The 13,523-nt window shown below is 36.9% G+C and overlaps 1 protein-coding gene and 1 pseudogene across 1 annotated transcript; both read right to left on the bottom strand.

Moving 5' to 3' along the window:
• Positions 1–327: 327 nt before the first annotated feature.
• Positions 328–3,687, bottom strand: LOC113349199 (annotated as a pseudogene).
• Positions 3,688–4,556: 869 nt separating this feature from the next.
• Positions 4,557–13,178, bottom strand: LOC113349198 (ABC transporter G family member 36-like). Its single transcript, XM_026593128.1, has 20 exons — positions 12,455–13,178; positions 11,310–11,604; positions 11,046–11,205; positions 10,876–10,952; positions 10,735–10,788; positions 10,222–10,312; positions 8,618–9,518; positions 8,363–8,523; positions 8,154–8,263; positions 7,896–8,043; positions 7,628–7,783; positions 7,370–7,545; positions 6,938–7,270; positions 6,553–6,843; positions 6,383–6,466; positions 6,158–6,291; positions 5,832–6,059; positions 5,539–5,710; positions 5,202–5,456; positions 4,557–5,106 (listed from the first exon to the last, which is right to left on the bottom strand). The coding sequence occupies exons 1-20, from the start codon at positions 12,817–12,819 to the stop codon at positions 4,834–4,836; spliced, it is 4,464 nt and encodes a 1,487-aa protein (XP_026448913.1). The 5' UTR covers positions 12,820–13,178; the 3' UTR covers positions 4,557–4,833.
• Positions 13,179–13,523: the final 345 nt, after the last annotated feature.

Below are 13,523 nucleotides of genomic sequence, written 5' to 3'. Positions count from 1 at the left end.
ATAAATGCATTTAGCATTCGAGTTGGCGCTGTAGTGTGCTACAGCCTACACCCCACTCTTAACATAAAATTCAAGGAAGGTTTTGCAAGAACGCTGGCCTTTTGCAAGAATTACCAACTAGTAACTAACTTATTGATATTGACTCGAGTCCCCAAATTACCATTTGATGTTAGAAGTTTCCGGAGGCTGTTAATTTCATATCATCTGGTAAAAGAATATACCATGCACCTAGAGTATCCCAGTGTTGCATTTTGGAATAGATTTGCACATTGGAGTTGTGGTAGAGGTAGAGCTCAGAATCCAGACCATCACAAGTTCACAACCAAAAGAAAAAAGAAAGTTTGTAAGAGGCCCATCCAAATTAGATATTCAGGAGCACCAAGCCACAACCTTTAGCTTTAGCAACCAAATGCTTAATAGTGAAGGTAGGTGGGGGATGAACCGCCTTTTCGGAGGAATACAACTCATGTGCTTCAAATTTGTACAACGAATTACAGCAAAAATTTTCATTTTTTTTTCCCTATATTTAACAGCAATGGTTTACACTTCAACCCTTTAAGGCAATGTTTTGAGGGTGTAGAATGTTGATAATAAAAATGTGTGTTGTTGACCTTAGAGTGAATTTCAAAGGCTTCTTAATTATGAAGATGATCTACTGGTATAGGGTAATCTTCCGAATTGAAGAGGTGGATCCTCCATGGTTGTTGTCTTCTTCCTTAGTTTAAGATTCATAACATCTCTGAACCAAAATGCTGATGCTTTTGGAATGCGCTGCATATCGGTGTAGTTGACATAATATAGTCCTAGACGGAATGGGTAACCGCTGTCCCACTCAAAATTATCGATATATGACCATAACAAAAGGCCCCGGACATCAGCTCCCTCGCTGCATCAAAACAAGAAGATTTGAAACAAAGTTTAAAATAGAGTAATGTGGCAGTGTGTGCTAAAACTTCCATATGTATGAGGATAGGCTTTGTTGACCTCATAGACTCGTATATCTTAGAGAATCCTGGATAAACTGAATCCTGTCTGTGTCGTTGAGAATGTTTTCGAGTGGTTGTCCTTCGTCTAAAGCCACGTAACCTGTTAATACGAAATCGTTAAAGTTTGTCAGCAAAAAGTTCAGTCGACGTAGTCACTAAATCAAACTGTGAAACTCATGTTAGTCATTATTGATGTGTGCATACCTATTTCAGTTACATAAACTGGAGGATTTCGGTATTTTGTTTTGATATAATCCAGAAGTAACTTTAATCCTCGAGGATATGCTCTCCAATATATGACTCCTCCTTCCTGCATTAAAACCGCAACTAGCAATGAGACATGTTTGGATAACTGTTTGCAGCTTAATTTTCATATAACCAACTGGATTGTCTCTGTTGGCCGGGGGGGGGGGGGGGGGGGGTGACTCTCATACTTGCAGTCAGTAATTTGAGTCCCCGGGCTGACAATTTTAATTAAAAGAAAAGAAAAAAATGTAAAATCAGACACCATAATTTATGTTTATACTTACACTAGGTCCAATCTCAGCTCCATCCTTCCTACCTGCAATGCATTAAGACCTGGCTTTTAAAAACAAACTAAAAGAAAAGAATTTACAAACACTGTTACCACAAACTAAAGGAGAAAATGTACTTGTGGTGATGGCAAAAGTATCAGGGAGTTGGGGGTCGTCAGGTGTGGGATAATCACTGCTTTCAGAATTCAGACGGAGGAAGGGCAGTAGAATTATCCATGACATACACTGTAATATAGTGATTCACCCCCATGAAGTCGAAAGATCCATTAATATCAATAGATTCTTGTTCTGTAAATACTGGCAACCTATCTCCTACAATTTGCTTGACTGATGAAGGGTAGTCACCGGACATTATCGGGTCCAAGAATCTGTGACATGAAAAACACACTATCAGTTGTGGAGAATCAAACTGATTTACCAAACTATCCAAATACAAAGATAAAAAACAATCTACGTACAGGCCTAGTGTGTTGTCGATAACCCTCTGAGTTGCATCAGTATCCAATTTCGAAGATGAATAAGGCAGATACCAGTCGGAGTGCAAGGAGATACTGATACGTCCCTTTTGCACTTTCTGTTGTTTCATCATAGGAATAAAGAAGAATCAGCTCATAAAACTTTTATCCAAGTAATATGCACATTAGCGCATCAGTCAAATTATATGAGAACACACATACTTCATATTTAGATCGGTAGATTTTGACCGCGCGCGTATGAGCAAGCAAAAGATTGTGGGAAACAATGTAAGGTTCCTTTGCGGAATCCCCTTGGGTGCAGTTTCCAAAATTTGGTGAGCATCTCCCAGGAGCGTTTATACCATTTTGGTAACCATGAGTTGCAAATATTGAGGGTTCGTTTACTGTCACCCACTTCTTCACTCGGTCGCCAAATTCTTTGAAACAAAAGTCTGCAAACTCGCTATAATCATATCTGGAGTAAATGAAATATAGGCACCAATTAGAACTATATGAATAAATGAACAAGTAAACTACGATTGATCCCAGCTACAACAGCTAATGTATCGCTTGTCAATCATACAGGATCCGCTTGCTTCTGAAACCTCCATATTCATCTTCAAGAACTTGCGGCACATCCCAATGAAAAATCGTCACCGACTCACCATAGGCTCAATACCTATTAAACAAAGAACAGATTAGTACTACTGAGAAATTTGAGATAACAATCTTTTATTACTATGACAATGTCAATTTGTAATATTTATCTTTATACCATTTTGAATTAACTCATTAATGAGATTGTTGTAATACTGAACGGCTTTCGGGTTCACTTGTCCATGTCGTGTAGATCCACTTGGAAATAATCTAGACCAAGATATTGAAAACCTGTAAAGATTTGTCCCCAAGTCCTTGAGGATTTGTACATCTTCCTGAAAATTAGAAATGCACATCAAAGATGGAGTGTAAATTTGTATCCAATCCAATGTTGGTGTCCATTAATCAAATGCAAATGTAAATACGACTATCATACCTTGTAACGATGATAAACATCAGCTGCTACATCTCCAGTTCCTCCTCCAACAATTTTCCCTATAATTTGAAGTAATTTACAAAACAATAAGAGTTTACTTTATAACAATTTTCCTGATTTAGGTTGTGAATGTCATGATCAGTAGACTGGCATATTAAAATCAAGTTCTCCACGTCTCCGCGAGACAAATCACGAAACAACTTGTGATATGTGAAAGGAAAACTAGAGTTAAGAAAAAATGGGGTATATACCAGGAATTGAGCAGAAAGTATCCCAGATGCTAAGTCCTCTTCCATCTTCATGAGCTGCTCCTTCAACCTTTTTTTTTATTGCATACAAATAAGAAAAAGAATGTTGAAGAATAATGAATTAAGGTATGTTTTATAATGAAGTTTGAAGGTACTTACTTGATAAGCAGAAGTACTAAAACCAATACCAAATTCAGGAGGAAATGAGTTTCTATCAAGTGTACTAGTAGTAACACATTGAATGGTGTTGAGTTCTAAAGCTGCTAAGAAAAGAAAACAACTCAAAATCATGCAAACCAAATGATGATTTGCCCTTGCCATTGAAATCTGTCTGTACCAAATTTAGAAGAAGAAGGGTGGTGGTGGTCTTAATAAAGACTGTCTGAATTCTGAATAAGATTTTGTAGTTACCAATTTCATTCTCCAGTACCAAGTTCTACCAGTTTGACTACTTAGAATGAACGTGGATGTGCAGGATTACGCTTTAAATGACTGAAACATCCTCGGCTAAATGGAGAGGTCCAAGTGCGGAAGCGTTCACGGAATGTGGGAAGAAAGTCATTTGAGGGGGTATATTTGACATTATCGAAAAAGCAGCATGAGTCTAATTGTTCCTGGGTGCGTTACACGTGAGCAGCTTAAAACAATTTAGCAGTCGGGAGTGGACTCCAGATGCAGCAGACTTTACATGGGTCCCTCGCATAGCTGACGGATATTTCAGCTTAATTTTGCAACTGCACGCAGGGGATTCAGGCTGGGGCAATCAAGGCAACTTACTTATGCCGACAAAGTATAAGCAATACAGTACTTCTTTCTTCTTGAAACAGCTAAATGGGAAAAAACGAGCCTGCAACATTTTTTTCGTGGAACGATACTGCAAAGGATCAGTGATTGATTTCTAGGTTTCATCGTAACTCTCTCTCCGATTCATGAAAAGTGATATTTTCACGTTTTTATGACAGAGAGATAGTATTTTTATTTGTAACAGGCAAAAAGAAAACTTAGTAAGATGGCATTGGCAAGTGCGACTCTTCGCTCCACGATGCAGAACTGCCAAAACAGATCTTAGATAGCTGTATTGGCTTTTCGGATATTTTTTCTTTGTAACCGGGAATGGAAACAAAGTGGCAGATTTGGTAGAAACTAGATATGATGACTTGCATTGGCAGATATCAAGGCAGACACCTTTGAGGCAGCTGTAAGGGCAACACAACTAGCAAACTGCAAAAATGCACTGCAGAAAAGAAAAAGTATGAAAAGTGCAATCATGGAATTTGCGAATCAGTTGCACAGCAGTGTGTTTAATTTCCTTTCATTTATAAAATTGTTAAAAATAAAAATCAAGATAACAGAGATGTACAAAGGATGTCTTTCATCCTTTGATTTACAACGAAAAAATCTAAGCAAAACTATTACAATATTTACTTATATAGCCTCATACATATATGTACACAAAGATTGGTAATTTCTAGCATACATTGACTAAACATTCTCTTTAACACTGATCTCTATAACCCTTCCCTTAACCAGCTTGGTTGCAACTTCAGACTACATTTCCTTCTGTGATGCTGCTGTCTACCTTGTTTGGAAGTTCAAGGATTTGATGCAATATGCATACATGAATGCAAAAAAGACTGTGAATCCGACTAAAACACCCGCAACAGGTCCCATGAAATCGGTTTGATATCCGAAGTGCTCTTGAACATAAACATTAATAGCCTTAGGAGATGATTGTCCAGGGATTGTGATTGTATCAGTAACATCTCCATATTGCGATAAAATAAGACCGTAAACAGTCCATGCAACCGGGCAAATCCAGTAATACCATACCCAGTACTTGGGAATTTTCTGCATTTTTTACCAGTTTAAATATCATTAGTAATCTTAGCTATTGATCTCTAGATACCATTTATGGGAATTTAGTAAAGGGTGAGTGAACTTACAGGTCTGGGAATGAAGAAACCCGAAAAAAGATTGAAGAGTGAATAGAAAGCGGCTGCGAAGATTGCTGCAACTTGGTGGTTTGGTGTGATAGAGACCGTCATCATTCCGTAATAAGTGAAGTAGAGGAAAGAAAAGAAGGTTACAAAGTAGAACCAGAAAAACTTCGCTACTGTCCATTGAAAGCTGATCATTGCATACACAATAAGTGTATAATATGTAGTTTGCACCAATACATAAGGTATTTCAGTAACAACCTGCATTGCAACATCAAAATCTTAGCAGAATTACGCCTAAAAGTTGAACATAAGCTATTTTGGCTTTTGGACACCAAATTACCTGTGAAATGGCATATGGTAGTGCTGAGTACATTCCTGCAGCTCTTTCTCGATAGAAAACTGTTCTTTCGATAGCAACAATTGGTTGCACGGTCGAACAATTATTGATACCAACAAACAATACAGCAGCATACATGGCGCCAACAATGATATTCAGATCGGTTGAGGAATCCCTATGTCATAGAAACAGTACAAGTTTAGCTCCAGTACACAGGCACGTTACCACTTAACTCCTATGTATCTTTTTTCTGTGTTTAAAGTTGGGCCAATAGAGATATGTGGACTCATGCATACCTTTTGGTTCCAACCTGCCAAAAGACTGTCCCGAGCAAGAGAGCAGCAGCCAAGGTGAAGAAGTATCTGACAAGGTTATAATCCGGACTTCTCCAGTAAGTCCACCATTGTTTCCAAAGGCAAGATTTGAACTGACCCCATGTTGATTGAGAATATTGAGTAGGAAAATAAAGATCTTTTGATCCTGGGGGTGGTGTGCTTAGCTCCTTCACCATTTCCTTGGTTCGTCTGTTCAGAATCCAATTTAGTAAATTATATTAGATTTCAGCTTGAACCATGTGATGAACAGCATAAAATTCAGTGTTGTAACTTTTCTTTTGACTTACCCAAACAATGCAGATGATCTATAGTGCTCAGCGAAATCCATTCCAAGACGAACTTCAGCTGCATTATTGCTTACTTCCAGCATCCATGTTGCAGGGTTGTACTTCTCTTTGATTTTTGGAACGCCAGGAATAGCCTGAGGTAAATGAGAATTGGAGGCCGACATTAAGCACACTGTAAATTGCATATCTATAACAAAGTTACGGAGAAATGAAGCATCTGAATACCTCAAAGTATTCAACAATCTTATGTGAATGCTTGCACAAAGGTCCACCATAAATAACTTGACCTCCTCGCTTCATCAATAAAAGCTGTTGCAAAAAAATGCATTTCATTAGATTACAAATTCTTGAGAGAGAACTTGAGAGAAAGCTTCAATGAGAGAGAAGCTAGTTACCTCGTCGAAAGATTCAAAGATATCAATGCTAGGTTGATGAATTGTACAGACAACTGTCCGTCCAGTATCAACCGTGTTTCTAACAGCTCTCATAACAATAGCAGCTGCCCTTGCATCAAGACCAGAAGTTGGTTCGTCCATGAATATAATAGAAGGATTAGCAACAAGCTCCACGGCTATTGTCAGTCTCTTTCTCTGCTCTGTTGAAAGTCCTGAAACTCCTGGAAGCCCAACTATAGCATCCTTCAAATTCTCAAGTTCTACAAGGTCCATTACCTCATCAACGAAGATCTGTGACACATTCGAAAGGTTAAATTTAAATCTGGTGCTCGACATTAAGGTTAAAGCTTAATTACAAGCTGAAATAAAAAGAACGCTATCTTACCATCTTATCCTCTGCCTTGATTTCCTTGTCGAGACGTAGAAAAGCAGAATAGATTAAGGATTCTCTGACAGTAACTTGTGGAGAGTGGATATCATTTTGTTCACAGTATCCTGAAATCCTTGCAAAAGTCTCTTGATTCTTGACGTACCCGGAAATTCTGACATCTCCTTCAATGTAACCACCAGTTTTTCGTCCGGCAAGAACATCCATGAGTGTTGTTTTTCCTGCTCCACTAACTCCCATCAGTGCAGTTAGGACACCAGGCCTGAAAGCTCCAGTCACTTCTCTTAGTAGTTGTAATCTGTCTTCTGGAACTCCTTGAGCTTTCATTTCCTGTTAAATTTGAAATTTCTTGTCAGAGTTTATTCATTTTAAGTTTTTAACTTTGAAGATCAAAGAGTTTTAAGAGTTGTCAGAAAATATTAGTCTTACAGGAGGCATGTCAACAAAGTAATTTACGGCGTTGAAGGACATGGCTAGAGGTGTGAATGGAAGAACCATTCCTTTCTTTGCAGCAACACCGTTCGCTCCGTCAAAAGAATCAACATGTCTACTACCATTCCCATGCGACCTCATTACACTGCTCATTCTTTGTAGTGCCATCTCTCCTGAAAAAGTGGAAAATCATTTTTATGCATGAGAATTTGTATATGAAGTTCTTCTCATAAATCTAGTCATTTTGGTACTTACTCGAATTGTTTCCATCGGCTTCCCTCAGAGATCTAGGTACCGCATCAATTTTAGACCGTGATGGTTTGAGCCTTGGTTCTTCTTTTGTTCCTTCAGGGATTGTTTCCATTTCGTCAGCTGTTTCATCACTTATTATAGCTTGAGGTCCCCCAACAGCTGTTGCATGAATTACACACGAAATTGATCCAAGTAAACATTACTGATTTTGGATAATCCAATTCAAAATGGTGCACAGTTGAACATTCCAAAGATATGAGAAAGCACTTACGATTGAGGTACATTAGCGCTAACGTGAAGATAATGTTAAATAGAACAGTGAACCCGAAAAGGGCAGCAGCACCAATCCAGTACCAATATTCCACTGGGTAGATAGCGAAGTTCCTAAGTACTTGGATGCCCAACGGAACGCCGTCTACCTGTAAATTTCATTCACATACTTATTGGAAACCACATCTTGCTTTTCAACCGAAAATGGAATGTACTTGTATATGTTTTGACTATGAACATAAACTAATAGGCAACCTACCAGTTGGTTCATCCACCTAGGGGCAAACATCTCATTAACTGCCAATGCTTTCACACTGTAAGAAAGAGGCGAGACCCAGTGACCCCAAATCCACCATTTTGGAATCAAGTCTGTTGCAAAAAGAAGGGAAAACATAATGCAAATACTAAGTAAATTTGTATGTAGTTTTATAAATCATAATGAATAATGATAAATAAGAATTCACTTACTCTGAGGAAGGATAAAACCACCAAGTAGAAAGATGAGAAGAAGAGAAAGAGCTCCTCCAGTATTAGCAATCATCATACTCCTTGACACTGCGGCAGTGGCTTTGAAAAGTCCAGCAGCCATTTGTTGAATCAAGAATACGAGCAAGAATTGCTTGAAAAACCTGCAAAGAGTTAAAGAATCAGCACCATCAAACAGAAAAATCTGCATTGTCAGACTGGAAAATGAATTTCTAAGATGTTGTTCAGGTTTAGTACCTGCTAGCTTCGGGGGCGAACCCAATGGTGAAATAGGTCATGATCATCCAAACTAGGGACTCAAGTACTGAAATTGGGATTTTCAGTAGGAAGTCGGGGAGAGTGTATGTCCATGCTGGATAGAACAATAGATCTCTATGCTTGTAAAACACTGGAAGTCTGCCAATGACTAGTGAGAGCTCAGCAAACCCATTAAACATATTAGTGACCATGCCAAAGATGAGAGCACCGATAAAGAGTCCACCATCCTCTTGGTTCCTTGTTTTCATTCTAGTCCTTAAGAACACGGTGGACGTAATGAGGGCAACTATGATGATTTGAACTGTCTTAAAAACATACACAAATGAGTTTCTTTGTAGAAGAAGCCATTCTCTAGCAAAATTTGCTCTGAGAAGTTCTTTAGTAGGGACTGAATCTTTGTTGAAGATTAAAGCTGCTCTGTGGCTGACGCTCCTGTCGTATGGGATTGATAGCTCGTTCTCTAGACGTAGACCAACGTGGAACCTCTTGAACCGGTTTGCAAATTCGCTAACAGGTATGTACCTGTACTGTTTATTCTTGTCTACCCAATATTGTTCTTGATCTTTCCTTGATGTTACCTCTTGAAGGAAATCAGCAGTACCCTTCCTTTCAGGACACCGGAAGCCACATGATTCGAAGAACTCGACAACGTGTTCACGTGGACCCTGGTAAACAATCTGACCTTCGGATAACAAAATAATGTCGTCAAATAGGTCGAATGTCTCAGGCGCAGGCTGAAGCAGTGACATCAAAATGGTGGCCTCAGTCAAATGCACAATTTGTTGCAAACACTTGACTATCTGAAATGTTGTTGAACTGTCCAACCCTGTCGATATCTCATCCATAAACAATGTCTTTGTTGGCCCTACTATCATTTCCCCTGTAAAATGTTGAAATTTATTTAGTTAATTTATTTATTTTTTTAGTTACTTAACATTTTTTTTTATTATTGTTAAAGAATTTGGTGCTGACGAGTTTCTGAATCATATTACAATTACCATCACTTTCAAAATTATTTAACTTCTTTATTATAACATCGTGCTTCAGATAACAAAATGAATTACGTCGTATTAGTGGATAAACAGACGGCAAACTGCGCAACAAGTCGCTTTTGAAAGGAAAACCCCACATTTATTTTTGATTTTCCTGAAATTTACTCTAAGATTATAATTAGATTAAAGTTTGATTAAATCTTAATCCAGTGCCTAATCAACCCACTTCTCCTAATCTATATATATATGTCACAATGGGGTCCCAAAAACCAAATGACCAGCAATATTCTGCCATCATGCTCCATGATTTTTGATAATGTTTTGAGGACTTTAGTTAAAGTTTCCTTGCAAAAAGAAAAACTTTCGTTAAAGTGGAGCAGCTAGCTATCATGAGTGGTTGTTCTTGTTTTATTGTATTTTTAGTCCTAAGATTTCATTATTATTTTAGTATTCTGTCGAATCTCTCCAACTAGACTTCCATTTTACACTTCTTTAATCTTAATTTGTGGAAAAAAGAATTATTTTCTGTCTACTGTAAAGTTTATTTATTTATCATAAAAGGAAAAATGTGGAAGTAGGAAGAAAATGAACCTGTAGTTACTCGCTTTTTTTGGCCGCCGGATATTCCTCGAATCATTTCGTCTCCGACGATGATATCCCTGCACCCTTCTAGCCCCAGTAACTGTAAAATTTTAAGCACATTAGAAAAATTATAATGTGAATTATTGCCCATTTCAGGAAAAGTGATATTTTTAAATAATTTTATTTTTGATAATATTATCGTATAATATGATAAAATTTGTAATATAAAGAATTATAATTGGTGGCTGAAGATGATTTAGTGAGAAAATCAGTTTGTTCACCAACTTTTTTATGCTTCAAGACAAGGAGGGTAGGGTCCAAATTATCCTTTTCAACCAAACCATGGAAAGAGCTTGGAAATTTACTAAGTACGCAAATTCAGAGAAAAATACAACTTCAAGTCTGAAATTGAAATTGTCAAATCATGCTATGTTTCAAAAGTCTTAAATGTTTGAATACATTTTTCAAAATATTTGGAATAATTGGATACTAACATAATGAAGATTAATTTAACAAACTTACTTTTAGAGTGTAATCAGTTATAAGACTGCTCTCAGCTCCTTCAACTGCTGTGGCCTGATAAAAAAGACAGTTAATTTAGTTTTCTGCAGTAAATAACTTTATTGAAGCCAGTAAATTTCCTGAAACTTGCATTTTTATCACCTTCATGAAGAGATCAACTTCGGCCTCAGGGAATATCCCTGCATCTTTTTCTCGCTTTGCCAACTCCGTTAACAAATCTGTTTACACAATGTCCGTTATGGTTAAAATCAAAATTTTAAGTAAAATGACAGAATGAATTTTGTATTAAGAAATTTTGAAATAAAATTTACCGTATCGTGATCCAACCCCTTGACATCTTGCCGAGAAATCTAAAGTTTCTTTAACAGTCATTATTCCAATATGAACATCATTTTGACTGATATAAGCTGAGGTTTTCTGCGGTACAAATTCTTTGAGTTTATGCCCATTAAAAGTTATCTCTCCTTTTACCTGTTAATTAAAAAACAATCACACTTCAGTAAAAATAACACATTTGACTATTTGAGTCAACAGCTAGGTCAATGAGCATGCAACTACTACTTAGGATCACACACCTTTAGACCAGGATCGAGCTTTCCGGCTAACGCGAGTAACAAAGTCGTTTTACCGGACGACGGAGGACCTAACAAGAGTGTCATCCTTGAAGGTTTTAGAATTCCAGAGGCATCTTTAAGAATAGTGAGCTTGGTTCTTTTAGTCAAACTGATTCCAACTGTGTCAAGAGCCGATTCAGCTATGTTTCTTGCTGTGTTTATCAATGTTGGAAGTGCTCTACCTCCAACATGGCAATCTGCTTCAATTCTTAAATGCTCATATCTTACTTCCACTGTTGGTAACTTGATTCCAACCCTGCATTTCCACCAAAAATCATCAGTTAATCAAATCTTTCGAGCTTGTCATTGACTCGGTTAACTCGCATTGACTAGGTCTTGTCCATAATTAGTAAAGAACATTAAAATTAACACAAGTTGTAAAGGGGCCTCAGGGTGGAAAACAAAATTTAATTATTAATGCTCAATTTTTGTCAAGGTCACCTAACTTGGAAAATGAAGCAGATAAGAGTTGGATTTTCAGTTCAAGAACAGTCTGTGAAAGCTTGAATATGCCACATAACGTGTTGAAAATTGCATAATATGTGATCAAAAATACTAATAATAATTAATTTACAGGATAATACTAGTGACCTGAGTTCGAGCACCAGATATATATCCATTATAAAATGTGTATATTTATGCTCAAAAAAAATGCAAAAATGACTCATGCATTTCATGAAAAAGACTAGCACCTAATACGCACTTATTTAAGAAAACCAAAAAAAAATTAAAAAGAAAAAAAGACATACAACAACTCCAACCATTACAATAAAAACACAAGAAGATGATGATAATGTGCCAGAATAAAATAAGAAAAGATGATTATCATAAAGTAACCCTAAAATGATACAAAGAAGCTTCTTAATTAGTCAATGAATTCTGATAAACCATCTCAAACAGTATATACTTTGATCGTTTCAACACGTTTTTGTAACATGTTTGGCAATAATCATATCACCCATTGCAGATTTTATCATAGTTAGAAATGTTTAAAAAAAATTATCTAGTAAAATGGAAAATACGATTTATTTTTTTTAAGAAAAAATAATGAAATTTCTTTTTGCCGATCAAAGAAATTCTAACAAAGAATTGGAAAATGGACTTACTTGTCGATACGATTTCGGAATTTCTTCAAGAACTTTTCATTATCTTCTTCGGCAACTTTAAAAATCCTCTCAATAAAAGCTAATCTCTCATTAACATCCAAATTACGAACATCAACTTCTTTATTAACAACCTGCTGTCGATTATTCTGATTCTGATGTTGTTGTTGTTCATTATCGACGTACGATTGTAAAATACTAGTTCTTAATCGATCATAAGTTGGTAATTTCTCTAAAGCTGCCCATCTTAATGCTTCTTCATCATCATTCACATGCCTATTTGACATTGATGATCTTGAAAACACATCTTCCATTCCCCAATTCGTTCTGCTCATACTCCTACTTATACTTCTCCCTAATCCGTCCATCTTTATCCAATTTAATTCTCACCTTTCAGAAAACGAATTCAAAGAATTAACTCTGAGAATGTACTTTGTTTGGGTTGTTGAAAGCTCAGAATCAAGAAACCCAGTCTTTATAAAACATAAATGTTTTTAGGTAATGAGTTGAATTCTAGAGAGTTGTTGAAGAAGGCTGAGATGGTAAGCAAACTCAAGGACCAGTTCTTAAGTTTTTGTTGTTCAGAGCTGCTTGTTGCTGTTTTGAAGAATAGCTCTCCTTCTCATAATATTTTGCTTAGTGTTTCTCTTTTTGCTTTAAATAGGGGGTGTGGAAATGGGGATTGTGGGAAAGATGTGTGGAAGGAGAGAAATTATAAGTAGAGTTTTGTGATTGGGATTTGGGAATATGAGGAGATGAAAGGGAAAGTGGTCTTCACAAGTTTGTTTTATGGGCCGACACCCTTGACCAGTGCACCCAAAATGGTGGCTAACTAAAACTAAGTCCAAACAAAACTAAACGTGCCCAAATCCTTCTGTTTCCTCGAAGAGACAGAAGTCACAGAATCGCGTTAGTTTATTGAAGGGTTACCTAAGGCAGTGTATTGTGTGCTTCTAGCAATATAGACCATAGTGCATTAGTGCTCAAGTGACGACACCCTAAAATCCAATTGCACAGTTATTCTTTAAGAAAAATTATGGGAAAAAAAGGGGAAATTTAAGTTAAAAAATGG

This window comes from Papaver somniferum, chromosome 2, assembly GCF_003573695.1.
Source record: "Papaver somniferum cultivar HN1 chromosome 2, ASM357369v1, whole genome shotgun sequence".
NCBI classification, from domain to species: domain Eukaryota; kingdom Viridiplantae; phylum Streptophyta; class Magnoliopsida; order Ranunculales; family Papaveraceae; genus Papaver; species Papaver somniferum.
The sequence above is the reverse complement of the archived record's forward strand: the minus strand, read 5'-3'. Positions and strand labels throughout refer to the sequence as shown.

Excerpts from the sequence above, each read along its gene's own strand:
- LOC113349198 (XM_026593128.1), bottom strand. The coding sequence starts at position 12,819 with ATGGACGGATTAGGGAGAAGTATAAGTAGGAGTATGAGCAGAACGAAT. Across the intron at positions 11,206-11,309 it reads AGCTCGATCCTGGTCTAAAG|GTAAAAGGAGAGATAACTTT; the intron begins GTGTGTGATCCT and ends TTTAATTAACAG. Across the intron at positions 5,107-5,201 it reads GTTTCTTCATTCCCAGACCT|AAAATTCCCAAGTACTGGGT; the intron begins GTAAGTTCACTC and ends TAAAAAATGCAG.